General features: G+C 43.8%; 1 protein-coding gene across 1 annotated transcript in view; it reads right to left on the reverse strand.

Annotated features, from left to right (window-relative positions):
* Positions 1-25868, reverse strand: part of LOC138569907 (macrophage mannose receptor 1-like) — a 1155048-nt gene that overhangs the window by 1087517 nt on the left and 41663 nt on the right. The window contains exon 2 of the mRNA XM_069648336.1: positions 10586-10984. Within this exon, the coding sequence (XP_069504437.1) occupies positions 10586-10984 (399 nt within the window). The remainder of the gene's footprint in view (positions 1-10585; positions 10985-25868) is intronic.

The following is a 25868-nucleotide window of genomic DNA, read 5'->3' on the forward strand; positions in this document are numbered from 1 at the left end:
AATCTGTGTATCATCTGCATAGTTAGTGTAGGTGATACCTAGAAGGTCCAGATCATCGAAGAGGGGTTTAGTGAATATGTTGTACAGGGTTGGTGAAACACAGGAGCCTTGAGGGACGCCGCACGTGATTGGAAGAGGGTCGGCTGCTGCCGAGGGGGAGAAGACTCTCATTGTTCTCTCACTCAAAAAGGATTCAATCCATTTGGTGGCATGCGTGGAGAAGTGTGCAGCAGTGTCTAAGTGTTTGCAGAGGAACCTGTGATACACCAGATCTAAAGCTGCTGAAAGATCAAGTAAGAGGAGGAGTGCCGTCTTACCTTGATCTCTCAGTTCGTCTATTTGGGTCTTTAGATCAATAAGTGCAGTTTCAGTACCATGGAGTGGACGGAAACCAGATTGTCTGGCTCCCAGTAGATTGTTTAATTCAAGGTGTCTTTGAATTTGTGTATAGGCAACCTTGTCTAGTATCTTCAGTAGGAAAGGTATGGTAGTGATGGGCCGATAATTAGTGGGGATGAGGGGGTCAAGAGTCTGCTTCTTGAGAAGTGAGAGCACCCATGATTGTTTTAGGTTCGCCGGGATATTACCTGTGGCGACGGAGGAGTTGATCAATTTTGAAATGAACGGTGAAAGGTCTCTGGCAGCGTCTTTTATTCGTTGTGCTGGGCAGATGTCACCTTTGCAGTTCGACGGTTTGAGGGAAAGGATGATTTTCTCTACCTCTAGGATGGTAGTTTTTGTGAAGGAGAATTTGTTAGTTGGGTCGTTAATGGTGTTGTTAAGTGGCGGCTTGTTTGTGAGGTTTAGGGAATCTTTTTTTAGTTGGATTTTGTTTTGCAGTGTGGTGATTTTATTTGCTAGGGCTGTTTGGATATCTGTGCACCAGGTCTGGTCTTTGATGCAGGTATCAGGTGTGGCAATGGGGGACTCAAGTTCTTTCAAGATGGAGAAGAGTTCCTTCATACTTGAGTTGGCATTGGCAATGCGAACATTGTAGGAATTACGTTTCGCTAGACAGATTTCATTTTTATAATGCCGAGAGATATTAGTTAAGTTAGCTTTATTCTCTTCGGTTGGACATAATTTCCAGTTGGATTCGCATTTTCTTTTGTTTAGTCGCAAGGCCTTAAGTTCTGGCGTGAACCACTTGTTTAAATGTGCCTTGGGTTTGCTTGTTCGCATTTTGAGAGGGGCGACTTTGTCCATAGTGCTGCGCATGATGTTGTTGAATTTGTTGACCAATGCACTAGGGTCGAGGTTGTCTGGCAGTGCATTTAAGGTAGGAAGGATCAGGGGAATAATATTATCCGCTGTAATATTCTTTTTGTTTCTTGTAGGGCATGGTGGAGCTGCCTGTGGGGCAGGGCTGGGTGGTTTGGTGGTTAGTAAATTAAAGGACACCAAGGAGTGGTCTGTCCAGGAGAGGGGCGTAATAGAGGATACTGTGGCTGAACAGTTGGAATCCGCGATCCATTCAAGTATTCTACCCTTTGCATGTGTGGGGGTGCTAACTTTTTGGGTAAGTCCCAAGGTGTGAAGGGTATTGGCAATAGTAGAAGCATGAGCATCTGCTTGGTCATTGAAGCCAAGGTTAAAGTCCCTTAATATCAGCAATTGGGAAGTAGTTTTGGTATTGTTGGACAGAAGGCTGTGCCGGTCCTCCTCGAAGGTTCCAAGTGGACCCGGCTGTCTGTAAATTAGGTGAATTGAAAGAGTTTGGGTGTTGTTTATGGGAATTTTGGCAGTGAGAGTTTCACAGGATTGCATAGTTGTGGTAGGGACTAGACATAGTGATAAGTTTATTTTGGATATAATGGCGATTCCACGTCCGCGGGAGCCTTCTCGGTCCTGCCTAGATATGGTGTAACCGTCAGGAATGGCCAACATGAGCGATGGGCCTGCCGCATTGTGTAGCCAGGTCTCAGTTATAGCAATAAAGTCTAGATTGGCTTCTGTGATTAAGTCAACTAGGTCAATGGCGTGTGCCACTAGGGATCTTACATTAAGGAGTGCTCCCTTGAGGGAGTGTCCTTTAGGGTCCATTATGGTTATGGCCGAGTTGGATGAGTTGGTATTTGTCTTAAGCATGTTTATATTCACTGATGGGGGGATTGAGGGGGTGCAGTGCATATTCTAATGTGTTGGTCTTTTGTTGTGCGTTTTATAGTAGGGAGGGATCTTCTAAGAGGTTCATAGAGTTTATTAAGCCTGGCGCGTAATTTAAGGCTTCTCTCGTGAGTTGGGGTAGGCTGAGAGGTGTAGACTATTTGGCCTGGCATGGCCTGGTGCGCGGGGCTGATGTGGCTAGGGTAGTTAGGTGTCTTGGGTATGGTGAGTAGGAGAGGAGGCACGAAAGCTGGCTTGCAAGGGGGAACTTCAGTGTGGCTGTTCTTAAGGGAGGCGTGCAGTATGGCCATAATCATTAGAAGGTAAATGTTGAGTGAGCTAGACATAGTGCGGAGCTATTCCTATTAGCTAGTAATGCCACTTGGTGTGTGTGGACTAGGATAACTGGTCATCAAGGTACTAAATGTCGGTAACTGTGTCTAAGGCTGTGTGGCTAGATCTGTAAGGTCTAGGCACCATTCACTAGTAGGGGCACAAGTATATGAGGCATGAATGGGCAGTGTCTAGGGTACATAGCACGGGAGGCACCTAAATACGCCTGTTCCAACCGGGCTAAGATATAGAGACTGAGGGCACCTAAATGTGGCAATCAAACAGTGACTATAATACATAGCATGGTGGGCTAAAATACAGAGGCTAAGGGCACCTAGATATGGCAATCAAACGGTGACTATAATGCATAGCGTGTGAGGCCAGGACATAGCGCAAATCAAAAGTGGTCTATTAGCGACCATAAGGCACAATACAAGTCAAATGTGGTCTATTAACGACCATAAGGCATAACACAAGTCAAATGTGGTCGATTGGCGACCATTGGCACAACACAAATCAAAAGTGGTCTATTTGCGACCATAAGGTACAACACAAATCAAATGTGGTCTGTTAGCGACCATAAGGCACAGCACAAATCAAGTGTGGTCTGTTGGCGACCATAGGCACAACACAAAACAAATGTGGTCTATTAGCGACCATAAGGCACAATACAAGTCAAATGTGGTCTATTAACGACCATAAGGCACAACACAAGTCAAATGTGGTCTATTGGCGACCATAGGCACAACACAAATCAAAAGTGGTCTATTAGGTGCTGTGCTGAAACTCCAAATTTGTATCGACAGAGAAGCCTCTGCAAGGACAACTTCTCCCTTTGAGTTGGTGGGACAAACTAATATAATCGTACACAAATATACTTCAGTACTGTACACTTTAAGTTTCTGAACCAGATAAGACCCTTTTGGGATGGCCCACAAACACAACCTACACCCACAGGTGACATTAGTAACAAGGGTGCTGGGGATATTAATACCTTACTGACTTACTTAGGATAAAGCGGTTCTGGTAAGTAAACACTAAAGTCTCTGCAAAAGTTCTCAGAAGTAGTTTGTAAAATGAAGAATCATATGTTGGGTGACAAGTTGAGTAGGCCTGCAAGTTGCAAAGGTTTCAAGCACTTTCACTGCGAGAGGTAAGTTCTCTCAGTCTTGTTTCACAGTACCTTACAATGAAGAAAAAGAGGGAGCTGATGACTTTAGTTCCTGGCAGTTCCTGCAGATCTCGCTGTTCCCGGGCCTCAGTTTTGGGGACAAGAGGGAGGACGTCAAGGGGGCTCCTGGGACAGTCAAAAAGCTTGCAACTGGCAATCTTCAATTCCGTCTTAATTTAGAGTTGATTGGTCCTACCGACTCAAAGGAAAAAGTTGTTCCTCTGTACCTTAGAGACCCCCAGCAACTTTGCTGGATTTTGAGGACTTGAAATTTTAACCTGGAGAGAGTGAGACCATTTTTCCCACGTTCTCATGTATTTTAATGTGATTTTGAACTCTGTGTTTCTTTTGGTTGTGGAGTCTGACAAACTCCATAGGCATCATCTTTCACATCGTGTCACACAGCACCTTCAGTGCAGTGGCACAGGGAAGTCTTTCAGATTTCCCAAAGGTTTAAATACCTTCTCTTGGATAAACTATTGTTTCCAAGAGCAGTAAAGTAAAATTGACTTTACTTACATTTGTAACTTTCTAGACCCCGCACACAATCTTAAAATAGAGTGCTGGAGGAGTTACTTAGTATCCCATTTGTCTAGCTTCTCATGTAACATTTTTATGTTACCCTTTCCTCGATGAATGGGTGGTAGCAGTGTTTTACTTTTACATTTCGTGGTGTGCATCTATCACGGGCTGCGTTCACAGCTGCAGTAAAGCCCCCAAGGGTGCCATTTTTGTCAAAATGGCCTGGTCTTCTTTTGTCGCCATTTCTTTGTGGGAAGGTCCTTCTTGAGATTTACTCTGCACGCAAAACCAGGTTTGGTCCTTTTGTTCATTTTGCCTTTGGCAGAATTCACGAGTGAAGCCTGCCTCTGGCTCCAGGGTGTCTGATGGCAGCAGGAAGCAAGGGAGGTGCCCAGAACTTTCTATGCTTAGTCTCCTAGGAGACGGGAATGCAATCCTAGGTTATTGGCTGGCTGGCTGTCCGGTAAGGACAGCCACCCTGTTGGGTGACTGACAGCTAGGCTGGAATGAATGGGAGAAACCTGCATAAAAGGCAAGGCTTTTTGGCTTGGAAGGCAGAGTCGACAACTGGATGAAGGAATCCAAAGAAGAACTTGAAGAGGTTGCCTGCGGCAACTCCTGGACCGTTGGTTTGCCCGGTGAAGCCCTGCTGCTGTGCTGAAACTCCAAATTCGTATCGACAGAGAAGCCCCTGCAAGGACGACATCTCTCTTTGAGTTGGTGGGACCAATCAACTCCAAAGTAAGCCACCTGGACATCCTCTTGGAGCTGGTTGAATTTCCACTGCAGTCACTGCTGGAACCGAATATCCAGGGAGAGCAACAGCAGATTGTGTGCGTTGCTTTTAAGCTGGCCAAGAGCTCCAGGAAGATCCTCAGGACTGCCAGGAAGCAGGACTGACCGAGCCTGAGCCCCCTCAACAGAGTGTGGGACCCTAGATGCAAGGAAAGCCCATCTCGACAGCCAGGAACCACAGTGTTGCTATTTGCGGTAGATGCGAGAAGCTGAAAGACCGAAGTGCCACTTGTTTGAAGATTGCCTGTTGCGGTCAGTGACTGTCCCATTGCAGTGCAGGAATCCCCAAAAGTCCTCCCTCTTGTCCCCACGACTGAGGCCCAGGAACACCAGGATCTGCAGAACTGCACAGGAACTGAAGTCATCTGCTGTACTTTTTCTTCAACCAAAAGGTACTGTAAAGTCTGAGAGAACTTACCTCTTGTTGTGCCACCATGCTTGTCCTCGTTGGAGACTTGTCTCAGTTGCCTCTGTAGAGTTGCTAACAGCTTCTTTACCTCACAAGCCTAATCAGATTGTGGCCCTACTTCGATTTCTTCTCTTCTACCAAGACGTTTTACACATTGTAAAAGACTTTCTACTTACCTGCAAGAAGTAATTCCGGTCACCTTCACTTTTGCTAACTTAACATTGGCTGGGCTGGCTCCCTGAATGACTCTTCTCTCTTCTGCTTATGTGTGTTGCCTTCCTTCCAGGAAAGGGTTAACTGACTTTGTATTGTGGGGTTATTTCGAAAGTACTTACCTGCTTAAGGATAACTGTGTGAATACTTGTTTTATTCTGACTTCTCTTCTCTTTAACAGCCCTCTTAAGAATATTCTAAATGCAACAGTGATGCATTAATGTCAACAGCACCCTAACTATTGAAGTCACCTGAGGGTGTAGGAAGTGTCTGTATGCCATCCCAAATGGGTATTTGCTGATTTAGAAACTAAGAGTGTGTATTTTGAAGTATATTTGTGTGTTGCTTTATATTGCTCCCTTCTGAAGGCTTACTCTAACTGACTGATAAATGAATAATTGTTTAAGCAAGAAACCTTGTGTGTAAGAGATTATTTCAATACTTGTCACTGTGAATCTCTGTGTAACTCCCCTACAGCTCACATTGACCCCTCTTGAGATAAGCCTGGCTGATCAACATGCTATCAACCTCTGTAGTACAGACGCATAGCAAAGGTTGGGTTCCTATTGCCAGGAGGTCAGGGTTGTTGTAGTGTACCGACAGGGTAATGCATACAATATTGCCTAACAGGTATCTGATTTGCGCAGTTTACAAATCTGGTTTACAAAACGGTATTAATTTAGTTCATAGAAGTCAAACATTCACAATAATTTGCACCTCGCTGCATGACAACAGCAGGAAAACAGCTTGCTCGAGTGCAGATATTGCACAATGGGCTCAAGTCCCAACTACACCCCTTAACTAAAGTGTGCAATCCTTGCATGCATTTAACCTGTCGCAAATCTTTCAAAATTGCCAGCTGCTAAGAAGGATTTAGTTCTCAGCGTAGCTTGCAAAAATCTGCACTAATGTGTTAGCTGGCTGTAGTGATGCCTATTTAATAATATCAGTATCTTGGCACCACAAAGTCATTTGCTTCTTTGCTCACTAGCAGAAAAACCATGGTCCATTGCTAGTCTAAATCCAGATGTTTAGACCTTCACAGTAGCTTCTAAGATGTATCCACTATCTATGCTATGGTATGTGTACCTTTCTCATTGCTTGCACAGTTTCTCCTGTATCCATGATTGAGCAGATGCGGCAAGTACACCCCTCCCCCCGTGAAATGCTATTTTCATGAAAGTCCCTATAAATAGTCCTATTCCCTATTTTATTTGTTTGCCGCCGCACCGGCTCCCACTGGGAGAACCAAAGGTCGTCGCCCGTGGCTTGAGCACTTTCATATTCTGCACGGCTGTTGTTAATCTGTGATTTCTGTCTATTCTAGGGTATGTGTTCCCGTTTCATACAGCTACTGATCTGTGTCCTGTGTCTCTGCTACAGCCCGCATAGCTTACTTGTGGCTTTTATCGTTAAAAAGTGTTTCATACCTATTAGAACACAGGTACTGTGGTCGTGAAGAGCTAATATTGCCCTTGAACTGCCACTTGTTTATTATTCTGATTTCAGTAAGATTGAAAAGGGCAAGAGGGCCTTAAAGGATTTTTCATGCTTTTTGCATAACCAGAAATTCTGGATCCCTTCCTTTCTTTGTTTTGAGGGGGGCATGGAAGGTGTCTTTGTCCATGTCTCATGGAAATTCCTAGAGATGTGCCTGGAACTAGACCCAATAGTACTCTCACGTAGGCTTTATCATCTTGGTGCTTTTTACATAATTGAGTCAGTGTTTCTTTTTCTTTTTGTGTACATGGACTGAGGTAAGAGGGGAAATAAGAGCTATGTTTGGTTTCATGTTAGTGGACCAGCACAGTCAATAAGATCATGTACGTTTAATGGTGATTAATAGAAAACTAAAACTATAAACAAAAAAGGTCTCTTCAGCATCAACCATTAAAATCTGATGAATGCCCATTGCTCTATGCATTTGGGTCACAACAAAGCTGATTGGCGGCTAGCTCTGTGTATTTACTCTCGTCACGTGTTCATTTAGTTAATATACTGTACCACGGATCGGGCACCGTTTTATATACACATACATTAATAGTGTTCTACGTACTGTGCCTGACTAATCGGAGACCCCATGACAATTCAGCTTGCTTACCTGAGATTGAAGAGTGATAACCATGGATTAACCGCAGTGTGAGCAATCCATAACTCATTACGGTCTGTTTACATCGCATAGATGAGGACGTCACCTGACTAGTTAAGTGATGGACAGACCACACCCATTACCCTAACTTATACTTCTGGGTTAGCCGTCTGTAAGGCACAAGGGGAATCGTGTGAAGGAGCTGTACCATACACTCTGACGAATCGGGTTGCAGTTCCTTCCTCCCGTGACTACGGGCATCGGGTAAGCCGCACGTTTAGCTTTTTGTAAATAATGAGAGTATACGTTGGCGTACTGTACCGTAGGGCATAGATGACTCCCGGATCTTCCTTTGTTTATTTACAGAGTCGTGGCACGCGACTGCGGCACTGAATTGTTTGGCGCTACTCCAGCACGGGGTGCGGAAACAACGCTTGCGAGGCAATACATTGGAGAGATTCCCCGCTCTTACCTCCCTCAAGGGTAGGTTGTTGTCGTCATGTAGATGGGACGTTACAATAAATTACATGCATGTTACACCTTGCTGGCTTCTGGGGTAGCACATTGGTGATCGATTGTGCGCAAGTATGATCTCTCAGCTATCACGCTTGGGAGCTACATTGGTTCCCTAATTAAGGCACGTATGCGGATCCGAATTTAACGGTGACGGAGTCCCATAAAGTGACATAGCTTTCGCATAACGTGCACTCTGAACCTTTGTATGTCATTGAATAGGGTAGCCACTGGTCGAACCCCTCTGCAGTGTCATGAGAGCAGCGATCCTTTCTGTTGACTCACAACAGTCTTTTTTTCTTCTTTTCTCGGAAATACAGAATGTGTTAAACGCCTACAAATGAGACGCTCCCCTAATTACCGGAACGTAGTGGTATTGACCATTTGTTGGCAAAACTGATGTCGGTGAGTCTTAATGAGGTTAATTGCAACCTAGTAAGTCGAATTGAGATATGTAACTAACCCAGATCTCTTTTCTTTTTTTCTCCTTTATTTATTCTCTTGTTCTATCCCCTTCCTTTTTTAGCGGGTTGTGCATATAAAAGGTCTTCATCACTTGAAAGTTGCTTCAACGTTTGGATTGACCTCACCTTTTTGGTGCTTTAACAGCGCGTCCTGTGCTTTGTTTGGTTATTGTGTATAGTGGGCATTGTTTTGGATCCCCTGAAGAAGGTCATACAATTTTTACCATTAATGTATATGAATGAAACATGTCGGGCATAATAGTACCTTAAGTTGAAAGGTGCGGTTCATTAAGAAATTCACTGGTTACAGTCACCCTAGTAGCAGTTTAGAAGGGTACACGATTAACTGACAAGTTATTAACAGTGAACCTCTAACAAACAAACAATTGTTGGTGTTTGGAGCTGCTACCAACCGAAGCGTGACTATACACCAGGGATTTTTGTGTTATATTGCAAAGATTTGTAAAGGCAGGAGTTTTATAGGTGTATAGGTGACACCTAGGCAGGTTGTTGTTTTTTTATCAGTGTTTTTATAATTCATTTGAAACTGATTTGAAACATGTAATGTGTTGTATTTGATGTTTTAGAAGAAGCGCACTAGGTTTTACACTTTTTTTATGATGTTTGGTTTTATTTAGGATATATATATATTGTGTTTTTCTTCTTGAATAAAATTGTACTTTGTTATACTTTTTTCACAAACCTTTGACTCGGTCCCTATTTGGTCCATGGGCCAGGAGAGGGAGGGAAGACAGAGTTCGAATGGGAGATAGATGGTTGGTTCCTTTTTTTGTCTTGTATTGTCCAGAAGGCTTTAATAGGAGTTTGGGCCAGGCATTGTTAAACTACTCCGTTGGTCTCTCATAGTTAGCGGTTCTATGCATTTGGCCACATAGCTATCGCTTGCTATTTCTTTTTAAGGTTTGCCATTTAGTGACTCTTTATTACAGTTTAACACTAACACTTCAAAATTCAGGCGCCTTGAATCGGGTATGCACCAGGAACACCTATACAGGGGAACCAACACAGATGAGCCTTTCACATATAGTTAACATTCAAAGTGCGATATACCTTCCAACATGTTTGAGCAATAGTGTTCTCGTGTAGAATAGTCTGAACAGGGTTGTGCCATAGCTCTCAACTCACACGCTTTTGGCGGGTGTCACCCGCCTCGGAAAGGACAGACTCACACGCCAAGCCTCCTGCACGCCCATTCATTCCAATGGGCGTCTCACCCTCCAAAAACAAAATCGGGTGATTTCACCCACCTTTGCGACACAAATGGTTGAGAGCTATGGTTGTGCTCAACTCTAATGAAAATTAGATTAAATGTGGTTTGTATGATACCACCAGCTGGTCACCTCCCTCGGATCATGGGCTGAACCCAGAGACAATGATGACCTGTGTTGGGGGCAAACTGATGGCTGTTCCATCACACTACACTGGATACCCAAATCACCCCTTCAATCTTCTAAAACCAACACAATTGCTCTTCATTTACCTGCCATGTCCTCTCTGCATCCAGCACCACCACCATCACCAGCAGACTGCCAGTAACATAGAAAAGGGACTCAACCATGAGCTCCATTTCCCAAGCGTATGGCAGCCATCTTGATTCTGATGTGTATTTTTGTGGAGACCGATTCACGTGGCCCACGCTAAGCCTTGTATCCATTGAAATAAAAACCCAGTTAGTACCTCAAAGATTATTCAGTTGTGGTGCTAATGGCATTAAAGCTGCTTCAGAAGGTTAACATGGGCCATAACATCCCTAAGCAGTTGCTTGGGCCTATGGGGTGGGTCAGCTCACAGTGGTGGCTGTTACTGGCTCAATATTTTCTCATACACGTGCCAGCTGCCTTCATTACAATACCTTTCGCAGCAGAATAAAACAATGCCATGAAGTTTAAAAATAAAACTGCTGATTATCTTCTTTTGTTGACATTTTGCATTTTGCAATGTGTTGTTACCTTGATAGCCATGCGAGCACAAATCGTCGTTGGTTCCGTACACCTTCCACCTGCTCCAGGTTCCCGACCCTTTGTAGATTATGACGTTGGTTTTTTTATTTCCGTAGTTAAAGTACAAATCTGCTCCTTGTATTGAGAAGAGGGTTTCATTTTTACACTCCCATTTCTGGAATTCACTGTCAGTCACACATGGGAGGAGGGACACTAAAGTCATGTCCTTCTTCGCTGTCACTCCCAGGCAAAGCTTAAACTCCATGCTGATGAGCTGATGTTCAGAAACCCAGCGGAACTGCTGCGCCGCGCTCTTTGGGTTGCATGCCACAGTTGTAACTGTGTTAGTACTCGTCGCCAGTGCACAGCGTTTATGCTCTTCATTATATATCAAAAATGGACTGGAATCTGAAAAATAAAACAACATAATCAAGATCGGCTATGAAAACTGAACTAGAACCAAAGGTACAAAAAACTGCTTAACGGGATAGATAATATGCTATAATAGGACGGAATAGGATTATAGGATATTATAGGAAATAATAGGATATATTACAGGACATGTAATAAGATATACAAGGGTATAGGGTGACCCTGTACTCACTTAAACATTTCCAAAAAAAATATGTGTGTGTATGGATGTTTCAAATAAGTGTGAGTAGGCGTGCACTAGTAGCTGGACTTCTGTAGAAATGAGTTGTCCCACATGACACGTGGTATCACCAACTATACATGTAATAAGCAGTTAAATAGTGAGCATTGAAAGTGGCAGGGAAGAAGTCAACATTCATTATGCAAAACTGCTTAGTTAAATGCTATTGAAGCATTTTGGAAATGTTAATGGGTCCGAACTGATGATGTCACAGAAGAGCTATAGGCACTAAATCACAGGAAGCCGTGTGGTAAATAATGCAGTGAGTCGGCGCTGGTGGATGCGCTCAAAAAGGCCAGCTGGAAAGAAAGTAGCACTACACCTGTACAGCTAAAACCATCGGCTTATTGAATAACGACTGAGTAACACTTACACCTCCGATAACAGCTGTTCTTAGCAGCATTTGCACATTGTCTGTGTTTAATCAAGTATTGACTTTTAATTAATCATAGGTCTTGAATTCCTCTAATATCAGAAGTGACCCAGGAAACAGTAGTGTGGGCTAACAAAGTAATTGTAGCTAACGCTTTCCCTTTCAAAATCAGGAACATAACTATGCTCCTTCCACTTCCTCGAGATAGAGTAAAGGTTTGTGCAGGTTGGAGGAGGAGGAGGAGGAGGAGGAGAAGAAGGAGGCGGAGGAGGAGGAGGAGGAGGAGAAGGAGGCGGAGGAAGAGGAGGAAGGAGAAGGACATGGGATGAGGCAATGTGGAACTCAATATAACATAGAAATGGCCTAAAAAAAACAATGCGCATGCACTTTGTCGTGCATTATTCTTTCTTGATTAAAAATAAATGTTTAATTGTACCAAGCAGTCTTTCTTTGAAAAAGAGAACCTTATGGCTTCAGGCGTATCAATCAGCCAAATACCTTTTTTAATTTGTCAAAGCATATTTTCAAAGTTTTTTTATATATATATGTAGACACCATCCATTAATAGAATTACCTTGCCCTTTTCGTTGCAGGCTGCAGTTTTTCATATTTTCAAATGTAAACAAATACACAACGTTTCAACTGAAAAAACATACATAAACAGTCTTAAAACAGATACCCGCATACTCACAAGGAGGTGCAAAAGATGCAATGCGTAAAACATACAGTGTCCGATTTATGAAAAAGTAACCATTTATCCCATAGTGCACAGAAAACGACACTGCACCTGCCAGCGTGTATAATAAAAAATGCGTGCCCAGCGGATTCATGGAATAGTTCCTGCAAAGCAGACTTGCAAGGTGTGGAGAGAATGCCCCTGACACGCCCCCACGCAAAGCCAAAACAGCCACATTCACTTACACTTGTGGGCTCCCAGGGCATGAACACACGCATCCCGTTAACAGTGCGTGGGCCCCCCAAACCAAGCCTACACCTCAGCACCACTGCGCGGGTTCCCCCGTAACTGTAACCTGCACCCCGAGGACATGCGTACAGTTTCCCGGATAGCATATATTTTTCTGGTAACCCCTGCAAACAGTCCCTGCACCCTGCTACACTGCATACGCTCACCCGTAAGTACAATCAGAACCATGTCTGCGTGCACACACCTCTAAATCAGACATGCAAACTCACCTCCTCTGCGCAAGTCTGTACGCTTGCTTCTGGGTGGCAGAGATTTTGAGGGCACTGCGTGGTCATTTCACAGGCGAGAGCTTACGTGGTCACATCCATGAATATGCTTTGTCATGCACATTTGTTGATGTCCTATGGACTGCTTGCAGTCCGTCCCTCGTCCGTCCCTCGTAACAGCCACTTTCTGGCTTGTTCGTTCCCATTTTGCTTGTTCCACCCCCTATGCAGGCCACCCCCACCCCCTGCGTGGTGTCTCGCACAAGACACTCGGATGCCATGCATATTCATGGTATCCACTGTGCAAAGTATCCGTTTTTGAAAGTCGCACCCGGAATGCCCCCGACGCGCCCCCACACAAAGCAGAAACAGCAGTACAGCTACCTTTGTGTGCTCCCCCGGGTGGGAATACACACACCCTTCAAACAGTGCGTGGGGTCCCCCACAAGCAGGTCTGCATCTCGGGGACCCTGTGCAGGGTCCCCCGTAAATGTTGCCAGCACCCTGACAACATGAGTATGGAAAATCGTAACTCAGTAAAAACTCATAAAATCTGTGTGCAAACCCACGTAAACCGTTCCTGCACGCCGCTAAACTGCATGCGCGCACCCCTAAGTTAGAGCGGAACCCCGGTTGCATACACACACCCCTATATCCGACATGCATACCCACCTCTGCGCTGCAATTCCTACGTGCAAGTGTAGTTATGCCTGTCTTAGGGTGGCGTAGAGATTGAGGGATTTGTATGGCTATTACTATGCCAAGGCTGCGTGAGTGATTCTATCAATACATGCCATTTGGTGCAATTCTGGGTGTGCGAGGGATTGCCTGCGGGCCATCCCTCTGCGCAAGCCATGCTCACGCTCTGCATGGTGTATCACACAAGGCGCTTGATGGCTCGCAGAAACATGTCGACCCTGTCGACAGTGCAGGACCCTCCAGTCTTCCTACTTCATGTCAGTCCACCAGTCGCTTCAGGAACCGTGACCCTACAGGACCTGCCAGGAAAGTCTGCCTCAGCTACAGCCTTCTTCTTTATTTAAGGTACTGTTCAAACCCGGTTGTTCGTTCCGTCTGACCGCAGTGAAAGTGTTTGAAATCTTTCGCCAATCCGAGGGCTCATCCTTCTCTATTCTTTAAACTAACTTTTCATCTGACCAACTTCATTCTGAACTCTTGGCAAAGACTTAACTGTGAACTACCCCGAACTGTGTGATCCTCTGCAAAGGCTTTGGTCCAGTGACTTTGGCCCAGGCCTCTTGATTTGATTTCCTCACCGTAGTTACTTTTCCGATGCCCACGGGCTGACGTGCGCTTTAAATAAATTTGAATAAATAAATAAATAAATAGATTGCCCTGCTTACTTACTTGTTGGAGCTGCTGACCTTTTGTCTAACCTTGTCTTTCCCTCCCTTTTAAATTGCTGGAGTGCCATTTTGCTCACACTTCATTTTGAGCTCAACTTGTCCAGAATGAATTGGGTGGTGTATAGTGTATTAAGAGTGTGATTTTTCTACTGCTTTACTTTAGTGAATTGTTTTACAACTGATGTGTAAATAAATGTATATTCTTTTACTCAGAAACCTTGAGTCAGTGTTTGTTTGAACCATAGTAATTTCTGTCCTTTGTGTAACTATTGGTACTGCTCACTTTACTCTTGAGATAAGTTTTGCTGCTCAGCCATCGCTACCACTTTACTGCGTAGTACAGGCTTGTACCAAAGAGCTCTGTTCTAAGAATTTGTGAATTTGTACTTTCTAGTCTTAATTGTGTGTGGTGTTCCCAAAGGGTACTGCATATGATTCTGCCTAAGAACAACATATAACAAAACATAGTTATTGAACGGATTACTGTTCTTGCAAACTCAAGAAACACACCATACTTCAGTAATTATCTCCAGTATACCGGAATCCAGTCTCTGTGTTTACTATCTGAAATCGACATCAATTGGATTCCCATCCACTAAAGAGTACATATTACCCCATCCCTGACTCCTTCGAAATCCAGACAGAGTCTACCTGATGGCTGTTGCTACAATCACTGGCAGTGCCCCAGTCAATGAGGGTTAAGCACCCATACCAGGTGTTATCTGTAAACATGGGATGCAGACGGGAGGAGTGAACTTGACAACAGTGCATCTAAAAAGCTTTCTGTTTACCCCTTGATGCAGCTCATCAATCAGCGAAGACCTGCCCACCTGAATCGCCAGCACTCTAGATTCTTCATAACAGCATGGTGAGGAGGGGAAGGGGCGTGGTTGACTTTTGTCACAAACCTCATTTGTTTCCTTTCTTGTTGACTTTCTTGATGGTTTCCGAAGGTCAGGTTGGTATCTGAAATTGCCTCATCTGACAACTGCCTCTTTTGGGATGGTACTAAACCTAAATTGCATATGGTCTTTTCCTTTCTGTAATGGCTTGGCAGGTGAAGAACGGTGGTCTGGAGGGTTGCCCAGAGCAATGCCAGAGGTTAAGATTCATTTGAAACCTTCCAGCCATCACCTCTTTGTTTTTGCTCATTAACATGCATACCTAGATGTGACACAAGTAGCTTTGTGAAAAAGTAGCAAGACAGGTGGTCGGTCTGATCCTTGTCTATGCCCTTCCTGGTAAGATGTCTTTTATCTGGTCATGCGCTTATTGGTCAGATTCAGCCTCAATGGCTTGATTTATTCATGTGGGGGTGTGTTTGATACACTTTATCCCCAAACCTCTAGTCAAGTCTGGGTTTGAGTGCAGTCCTTTACTACCTCGACATGAATTGTAAATTGATTTGGACAATCTTTCTGTGCATGCACATTCTGCCTATCTACCACCAACGTAAAAGCCTAAATAATACATCATGTGCAGAACGGGGCCAAATGCATCCTTGTGAGTTAAGGAAACAACACTTTCCTGATATGAGTCCTTGCATTCCAAATGGAAACCCCTTAAAGATTTTCAAAGTTGCCTTTTAGTTTACAAATCTCCATGCCACATCTGTGAATCAGACTTCTTTCCAAGTGCTTGTAACCGCTATTGTTTCCAGTAGGTTCAGGTGGATATTTCACAAAATTGCCAAATAAGCAGCCAGTTTGTTTCATGCTATGCAATTTCATAAAAGTAGCATTTCTATTCTTATTCTACAAATCCTGACCACTATCCTGTAAGTTCCAATTTAACGTTAAAGTCTTAATTTTCCTTTTAGTCATTAATGGCCCTCTATTATTTATCAGTCGTGCTTGACCAAAATCAGGAAGAGCCGCTAAAATAACATTACACTACCTAAAAAGAATACTTAGTACAAAATAATAGGGCTCTCGCTCTAGCTTGGAATTCCCAGGACTTAATACCCAATTTAAAATAATAATGTTCTACCAGGGTGCATTTTCTTAGAACAGAGCTCTGCTCCAAATGCTGCCATCTCACTTCCATCTGCTACACCTCCCCTGATTCGTCTATGTTTGTTCCTGTTTACTTTTTAATTGCATTATACATTTGCATGCGTTTTTCCACAGAAGTTGATTCTTCAACCATTGCTTTTGTGACAAGTTATGTTTGCACTGCTGCTTTCCCACTTGTTCATGTTACCAAGAGAATAGCATGTACTGGTTCTGAAATCAGAACCTTATGGCCAGCAAGGATCCTCGTGCCTGGATCTGGTTACCCCAAGATGTCTCATCCATAAACCTCTCCCTTGAGTCGCCAATAACTTCAGATGCTGATTCTAACTCACTGCTTTATAGAATTTTCAAACAGAATTAGTCGATCCTCCTAGGACCAATATGATTGCCACTGCTGTTTTTAGTTTTGGCTATTAGGTGGTGGCGCGGCAGAACGATTGCATTAGAGTACAGCTTGGGAGAAATGGCATATGAGGAGTGATGCAAGGCTTGTAGGTGTTGTTAGGGATTTACCCACCCATTGGCTTCCCATGGCCATGTTAATCCCTATGTCCTTTCTCACCCACCTCCTTGCCCTCCCCACCCAAGACACAACCTCCAATGATCTCTTTGAGCTAGGTTTATCATGTCTTACCATCAAACGCTGAGCTCTAAGTGCCGGCCAGTGTTTTTAAAGCAGTCTTCTGAAAGTTAATTACTTATTTGGATCGGTAAAGGTGCTACTGGTGTACGAAACATGCCTTACCATGTCTGCCTTCAGCCACCCGATTTATAATGTTAGGTTATGTTGATTTACACCACGCACCTCTACCATTTGCATGGTCTCCAAGCACTCACGTGGCTCTGTAAAAAAGTGGGGGGGAGGTTAGTGAGGGATGTGGGCTAGATGTTGTGCTCTTCTGTTGATGCTTGCAGAACCAGGAGGAATTAGTTGCTATGCATGTCGGTTTTCTGAGTGTGCTTTGATTGTGTTCACTGAGTTTTATGTGTCTGGGTGGGGGTAAGGTCCAGTGTCTGGGTTGTTTCTTGTTTGCGTTTGTCTGTCTGTTCTTGTAGCAGATGTGTGGTGTGTGTGGTTTGTGGCCCTTTGGGCATGCATGGTACTTGGAAGGTATGTGGGGCAGGAGGAAGGAGCAGGGGAGGCTAGTGCAGTGGCAAACCTCGGAGCACAGCTAGTTTTTAACACAGTGGCAAGATTCAAAGGGTAGCAGGATGCAGACAGTGGCAAAGTTAACAGCGCGGCTATAGTGAAACACAGTATCAAAGTTCAAAGGTTCAGCTGGATTCTAAACAGTGGCAAACCTTAGCGCACACTCAGCTTTCTACACAGTGGCAACGGCAGGAGTACCCTTTTCAGCCTAGTGGCTATACTCACAAAATGCAGCTGCATTTAAACACAGTGGATATGCTCAAAAGCAACTACATTTCACAATCTGGCTATACTCAATTTTACACATAAATTCCGCTATGTGACAATTTTGCTGAAGTACTGTTAAAAACAAGCATCGGCAAAGCCAACAGTTTTGGCTTGTGCATTTACCAGGCACTGCTACTTTATAAGCCCAGGTACTGGCACAATTTTGCAGTTGCTACCATCAATAGTCAGTTATTACCACTGCAGTAGTGCCTGGCAAATGCCTTTCCCATGCTAAAACTGTTGCCATTGCCAATGCTTGTTTCAATTACATCAGCCACCCATCCTTACATATTTTATTTTGTTCATACTCCTATTTTGGTAGTGTTTGTATATGACCTTACCTGGTAACCAATGTTACAGATATGGCCACATTTGTACACACATGTACACACATGGCCACATATTTTGTTTATTTAACATCATTACAAATTGGGTTGTTACTGTATCAAGATGGATTCCTATATTTGTGACTGGTTTTCCATGTGCTGTTGTTTTCTGAGATGGGAACTCTGTGGGCCTCTCTTACATTGTATTAACAAAATACGCTTCTTTCTGCCCCACCAACTTCCTATATATTGTAAAGAGATGCATCATACCATGTTCATCAACACCCTTTCCACGTTATGTGTACAGTTATGATATAGTCTGCCCTACTAACCCCAACATGTTATATTAATATGCGATTGAAATGGTGATCAGCATCCTTCTGGTAAGTTTCCAGGCCCAGGAGTCCACTTTCATTTCAGAATTCACATTAAACATTTACCATTTTCCACATGATTTATATAGAAACATGGGTCATTTATCTTGCGCAGTACATTTCATGTACCCCATGAGGTAAATAGCCAATGCGTTTCAAGTGTTAAATGTACTGTAGGAGGTATTTAAAGAGCACATGTTTCTACCATTACAGCCGTAACCATAAGGAGAGGTTGGAGAGCAATAGATCATTACGCCCATCTCACTTGAAGGAAACCCAAAAGAATCCCCGCTAACAGACTAAAACGTCTTAAAAGTATAACTCTAGTAACAGAGAGTGCACAAACCTGCACTCACCACGTTAACGCTAGTGCTAACTGCCCCACTATCAGAGTGTACTCCAAAACATCTACTGCATCTACAAAATCATCACTAGTGCCTAACAAGACCCAACCACTATCCACTGCCTCGCAGAAATAAATGACTGGATGAGCACCACAGCCGCAAACCCAACCTGGACAAAAGAGAAATCATGATCAGAGCCAACAATCCACCGAACCAACACCACATCCCATGGCCTCTCCCAATGAGAAACCGACCAGAACCATCCAAAGCGGTAAAAACCTGGGAATCTTAATGGGCAATGACCTAAAACTCACACCACAAGTCCATGCAATACTAAAGAAGTGATCTTCCACATACATGCAAAGAGATTCTACCTTTCCTCACCTTCCACACAGGACACTCGCGGGCATCTCCCACGTCATGTCAAGAATAGAGAATGCCAACAGCATCTATCTCGGAATGCCAGAATAACTCATCAAACAGCAACAGCGATTACAGCGATTACAGAATGTGGCAGCAAGACTACTCTTCAGACTCACTAAGAGAGAACATGTCACACCAGCACTGACAAAGCTACATTGGTTGCCAGTCAAAAATAATATTTTCAGCAAAACACTTTGTGCAACCCACACAGCAATCCATGTCCAAGGAGCAGAATTAATGCAAAGAAAAATCCCTGTTTACCAACCAAACAGAACACTAAGTTCCCTCAATGGCATTGGACTCAAAGCAAAACAATACGCAAAGGAGAAATTTGGTGAGTCCGCTTTCTCCTCCATGTCGGCAAAACTTTGGAATTCACTTACAAAAGCAATACGAACAACAGAACATCACCTAAAATTCAGGAAACTGCTAAAAACATGGCTTTTAACTCACTGAGTTAAACAGGAAACACGGTTGAACAGGAACTGTCAGCACAAGAGCAAACACAAAAAATAACCGAAACCCTTATGATCCAAACCTGAACACCCAATGGAACAAAACAATGAACACAAACCACCATACAAGAATATGATGCCTGCAGACCAACTTAATCAACGCAGAGAAAGTCACAAACGATGCCCATTTCTAAAAAGTTTCCAATATCCTGCTTACTCACACCCAAACAAACGAAACACACACATACCCTCTTACCGCAGCAGAAACATAAACGCATCACATACTGAACACACTGTGCAACACCCAACCATACCTAACAGCCTGCAGAAAACTAAAGCTCATACACACAAACCGTCCCATACACACTCATACACCGAACAACAATGAAACTCTACCAACTACACACAAACAAACCCAGCACACAGTGACTGGTTTTTCTGAACTAAAACTCCCAGCAGAACAGCAAAGCTTTTTAGGGTTCTCCCTCTCGATCCCACTGACACCCTTGTGCCCTCCTTCCTCTTCAGATCTGCCGGAGCGCATGGAGGTCATGAAAATAGCAGCGGTGCATGGGAAGTGCACTGTAAAAATCACAATAACATAACATATCAGAAATTAGCAATTTGCATGTGTGTGTCTATACATGCATGTTTACAGTCTTTTCTATATCTCTAAACACTTTTCGATGTGTTTCCTGGGTTTTTCAAGCAATACAAATGATTTCTAGCAATCTACCCTTAGAAACACTTTGGCCAACTCGCAATATATTATGGTGGACACAAATGCATTTGCCGCAGCAAAAATGTACACAAAGCATTTGGTGAAAAAGTCAAAATGCCATGCGGGGCGAGTATTAAAAATAAGAAAAAACTGTGATAAAATGTGCCGAGGGGGAATGTAACACAGACACACCCACCTTGCATTTTCGTGTGCAAGGTGAGTGCATCTGGCTGCTTAGGAATGTAGCATCTTCACTCTGAAAAAAAAGTAACTTTTAGTGAGTTTATCTGTGAAATAGACATGGCTTACAGCATTACAATGTTAACCACAAGATAGAGCACGTACCATATTAGACAATATTATTGTCCTTTTCAGCAATGACTGGCACATAGTGAGTGACTGAAGCTGTGACTTCAAACGCACTTGCAAGCTAGGGTATAGAAGTATATGTATCTTCAGAGGCGTGGGCAGTGTAGGGCCAGAGGGGCAAGGCCCACCCAAAATCTGTAAATGCCCACTCAGCAGCGCTGTGTGGGTATTTAGAGATATTTTTGTCAGGGCAGTGGGCCAAATTACATTAGCATCTGGCCCCATTTGCTAGACAATCCTGGCTACGCCTCTGGTGCTTCCCAACTCAACAACCCAATCACCCATTCAGCCTTTCTTGCTCGTCTCACAGCACCTCCCATAAGCGAGGAATGCATCTTTTGTTGGTAGATTTCCTTCATGAGGTTAAGCTAGGCCTGCATTCCTTTTCAATGGGCCATAGAAGAGAGCAAAAAAGGCGAAGGCATAATAGAGCGGGAAGTAGGTGGAAGGCGAGGGGTCAGGGGGGTTGGCAGTAAAAGAAACAGGGCCTGGCCTGGCAGAGAGTTAGAAGTTAGGGAACACAATGAGCGAAGGAGGAGGAAAGATGCCTCAGGCATGTAGCTCTCTTACTCTTCCCCACCGAGCCTGCAGAAAGAGCCTTCCTATTCCTAGCTCTCTCCCGAATGGATACATTTGCCTGGAGAGCCCAGAACTCATTTCAGTTAGCCAGAGGGTAAACAGAGGCCAGTGAGAGGTGCACACCCCTTCATTTCACGAGGCTTCTGGGGCTTCTGGGAGGAAAAAAGCCATCAGTATTCCAGCAAGATCATTGTCACCAAGGCCACCATCACTAGGGGATTACAGAGCATGCTGTGACACTCTCCAGGGCCTGGTTGGCCAGGCTTATGTTGAAGAGCACATATCCTAACCCTAAGCTACCTGGGTGGCTGCACCATAGAGGCTGCACTGGACATAGGGCTTTTGGGAGCGTTAGGGACGCGTGGAGGACGCAGGGCGCAGACCTCTGCCCGTTTCCGACCAGGATTAGGCTCTCATTCTCAGTGGTGGAGCCAGCCACTCCAAAATTGAGAGTGTTAAAGGCAGAAAGCAGCCCTCTCACCCCCAGGCCAAAAAATGGGAAATGCTTGTTGCATCAAGAGTCTTTCAAATCTTTCACTTTTGAGAGCAGAGTGTTTACATTTAGGAATCATGAACAAGCAGCAATAAGAAGGCATACAGTAGCACAGGACAGAAGGCTGCCCTGTGCATATCAGTACACCCCAATGACAAAGCCAAATATTTAACTGACCTGCTTAGCTATTAGTGGCTGACATCTCACAATGATTATCATCTCTCCGTGAAGCAAAACATCCTCTGAATTGGGTTGAAAGATAAATCTAATGTGCCAAAGGAAGGCAACATGGAAATTCAGTTTCCTACTCTCAGAGGAAGGAGGGTCGACAGCCCAATGGGTTAATGCACCTACTGCAGCCTCCTATGTGTAGCCTGCAGGTGACACATTCAGTTGCTGGTGAGATGCTGATACAGGTTTGCTTGCTATGCAGGGGCCGGTGGTCACCTCACAGCAGTCTATAATTGCCATTTTATTTCACAGAGCTCCTTATCCTTTAGCGTATACAGATGTACTTTGCACTTGTCAATGGAAGACAAGGTACGAGCAATACATGAATAGTTACTGATAAGCTATGCGATAAAGGTGCTGTTGATTACCATGTCTATTGTTGCTCACAAGGGACTATTTGTTTCAGTGGGTGGAGTGGTTTATATGATTGCTTCCGTGCTTTGAAGGTGTTATGGAGTTGGCCCTGAGGATGCTTAGGCCACGCTCTGTGTCGCTGAAGCATTACAGAATAGAGAATGCTGACTTTTTTTTAAAGATGTATTAATGTTGGCTGCACAGTCAACATTGTTTGTATGCACAGTAGTATTTACTTCTAGGTTGTCGCCATTCACTGGAGGGGACCCCCCTCCCACCCTAGTTAGTTTGGACGTTTTTTTAACCTGAAATAGTGCAAATCAGGTTCGAATGACCAGCACCCAGTACCATGATGAAATATGATTGTTGTAATTATTTTAAGTATCTAACAAGGTGTGCTGGGGCCTGCTTATCCTTGCTCTCCGGCTACATTGTTTGTCAGTCTCTCTCTTTATACAGTTCTGTATTCGCCACATGCTAAAATGCGGGGTCACCCACTATGCCTAGCTGAAGCCAAACTCAAAACCTTTAAATATGCTCTTGTTTTAATCTTTTGCTGGGGGTGTCGATGTTTGCAAATTAATATTGAACATTGTGTCAAAGTAATACGTTATGAATTTACGAAATGCAAAAATGCATATCTTGGTATTCCTATCACCACTATTCAATATCAATTGCCATGCATTCAAAAATCAATGTATGTCAAACAATCAGATAACACAATATTTTTAGAAACAGGAAACATGCTACTCGGGATATTCTGCTGATTGGCAAGAGCAGGTTGCTCAAAGCATGGGATGCTGCAGGCGTTTTCCAAGACATTTTTATTTTATTTTTTTATTTTTATTTTTTATTTATGACTTTATAATCACCAAAGTGATTTTTACAAGTGTCTAGCAGAAAAGAAAAAATAGAAGTTTTGAAAGAAAAACTTTTTCAAAGGTGTGCAAGTGAGTTCGTAATCACATTGTACTCCATAGCTTCGTGACCAAGTCATTTGATTTCCTGTAAAAGTGACCGTGCAGTTTACAGTGGGGTAGCAAGGCTGATATATATGTAAAATGATTCTGGCTATACTCATGTGAGGGGGAAAAAAGACCAACGTGTTTACTCCACCAAGACCGCTTTCGCACAGCACGAAGACACAAATCTGCCGAGCTCTGCACTGTTCCGCGACCCGGAAATAGATAACCTCCTGTTCAAATAAGGAGTGAGGCGAAGTTGACCTGGAGTTATCTCCTCTGTGCTGAAGCTTCCTTTTTCTTGTCTTTTAACTTCCCGCTGGTCGAAGCCAACATACATCAAATGCTCGCATGACGTTTGGTCGCTTAAATACAGGCAATGAAATGTACATTTAAAGACAATACATGGAAATGTACATTTATCTGCTTTTTTTGGCTAACGTCCTCTAAACACTACAGCTGCCGCCTCCGCCTGATTTTCCTCAAAGCCGACCAGTTCTGTGCCATGCTTTTTACATTTGCTACACCTAAAGTTAATGCCATATTTAAATGAAGAGATACATAATTGCTGTAAACTCTCTCTGATGACAGGCCCCATTAGAAATAGTTCTTACAAATATGCATGGGTGCACATTAAAAAAGAAAAAAGATTGAATTCGACATTGTTAATGGGAAATTATCGGATAGAGTTCGCAGATCTGACATTACCTAGCCATGTTGTGTTGCTGTCTGCCCACTACAGTGCATACAACCAGGGCTCAAGTCGAGGGTACACGTGGGTGAACGGAGTCCCCCCACATTTTTCAGAGGCCACCTAGATATGCTAATTTCTGGTGACGCCACATTCAATTGGTATGTTAATTAGTCTCAGCACTTTTTTGTAGGACTTGACCTCTGCATACAACATGTTACTTAGAAGTCAGCAACTTTGTAGTAGTATTAGGAGTAGGTGTATGGGATTAAGGTGGTGGGAGTGGTGGCATGGGGTAGATATAGTGGGTGTGGGTCTGGGTGGGACCTCATAACAAAAACAAAAAGATCTCGGTTGCATTCAGGTCAACCAAAACAAATGGACCAAACTTCTAACATCACATCTCTTCTTGATAGCCAAGATTCGATTGGGAGCTCTAGCATTGAGGTGGCCAGAGTCCCTGCCCTGCAGAAACCCTGTCCTGCAGAAACTGTCTCCAGCACTGTCAAGTCTCTCCCCTTGCCTGCATGCAAATGCAGAGCGTCACTAGTGCACTTTGCAGCAAGGGCTCGATCAGAGAGGTGGCCGGAGATATCTCTGAACAGGGGGAGTGCATGAAGTGGGTACCAGCTCTGGTGCTTTCTGTTGCCACTGCTCTTGCCTGAGTCCCTCTTTAAAGAATATGGAAGTCCCCCCCCACCCTCTCCGCTTGAGCCTTTTGGTAAGCTGATTCTAGACCTCTGTTCGACCCAAGATCACCCAGCCGGTTTCTTTTACTACGAACAGGTAACTGTGTACCTGGAAGAGAAGTTTGGAAAGGATGGATAATTGAAATGAGTAAGGTATGTCCCAGAATAGCCAAGCCTCAGGCCAAGAGGGGTCATGCTTCCCAGGCCATTATAGACATCCCCAAAAAGCACCAAACAGACATCAAGAACTTCCAAGCTGCTCGGTGAAGGTCATTACTTCCAAAAGATCCAAAGTTCAAAACCCAGCCTTTTTTAAAGAGTGCCCAGCTTCCCTGGGTATAGAACTTGGCGGTACGGCCTAGGAATGACTAGGATGTCAGGCATTGACTGAGCTCAGCATATCCCTTGTTTCTCTTGGCCTGAGCTGGCGTGAGGCTCATGGCAATGGATGAGATGCTAGGCGATCTCCCACATGGCCTTTGTCAGCTTTGGCCCTCAACTATCGTGTGTCTAAGTGTACCTAGATTTGCAGACAAGGAGAACTTTGGGTTACTTTGCCAAAGCTGGAAAACTGTTGCACTTAGTATTTGTACTATTATTAGCCATGTAATTATGTCAATACACTTGTACAAGCAAGCAAAACGCAGTGCAGATAGCCCAGCTTTGAACACAGCTTGTCGTTCTACTGTCGTCTTAAGTATGATTTTCTCTCTTTAGTTTTTAAATCTCTTCATGGCCTTGTTCCCTCTTATCTTTCATCTCTGGTATCCTTTTATCTTCCTTTGTGAGCTCTTCATTTTCAATATCTCTTTCTTTAACTGTTCCTCATTCTCCTTGCACTCAGACTCGTTTCCGCTCTTCTTCTTTACTTGCTCCTCCACATTGGAACGCCCTTCCTCTTTCTTTTCGTTCTTTGTCTTCTTACTCAATGTTTCGTTCTGCTCTCAAAAACCATCTTCTTCGCTATTGATTCCATTAAATTGCACTGATTTTAAATGTACTGTAAAGTGATAACTGTATAGCGCTTTGGCGTAAAGCGCTTAATAAATGCAAAAATCAATAAATAAAAACTAAAGCAGAGCTTTCACTCAACCCTCATGTGAACGACTGGGTCCTACTGGTCGGAGAGAATACAGTAGTTGTTGTGTCTTCAAACTCTACATAAGATAACCTATCAGCTGATCAGCCAATGTGTGGAGCCAGTCAAAATGAGGCTGGACTTGACATTGTCCCAAAGGCGGCAAGCAGTTAAAAGTGACTGCAAGA

The sequence above is a fragment of the Ambystoma mexicanum genome, chromosome 2q (genome assembly GCF_040938575.1).
Source record: "Ambystoma mexicanum isolate Mex_15411 chromosome 2q, UKY_AmexF1_1, whole genome shotgun sequence".
Classification (NCBI taxonomy): domain Eukaryota; kingdom Metazoa; phylum Chordata; class Amphibia; order Caudata; family Ambystomatidae; genus Ambystoma; species Ambystoma mexicanum.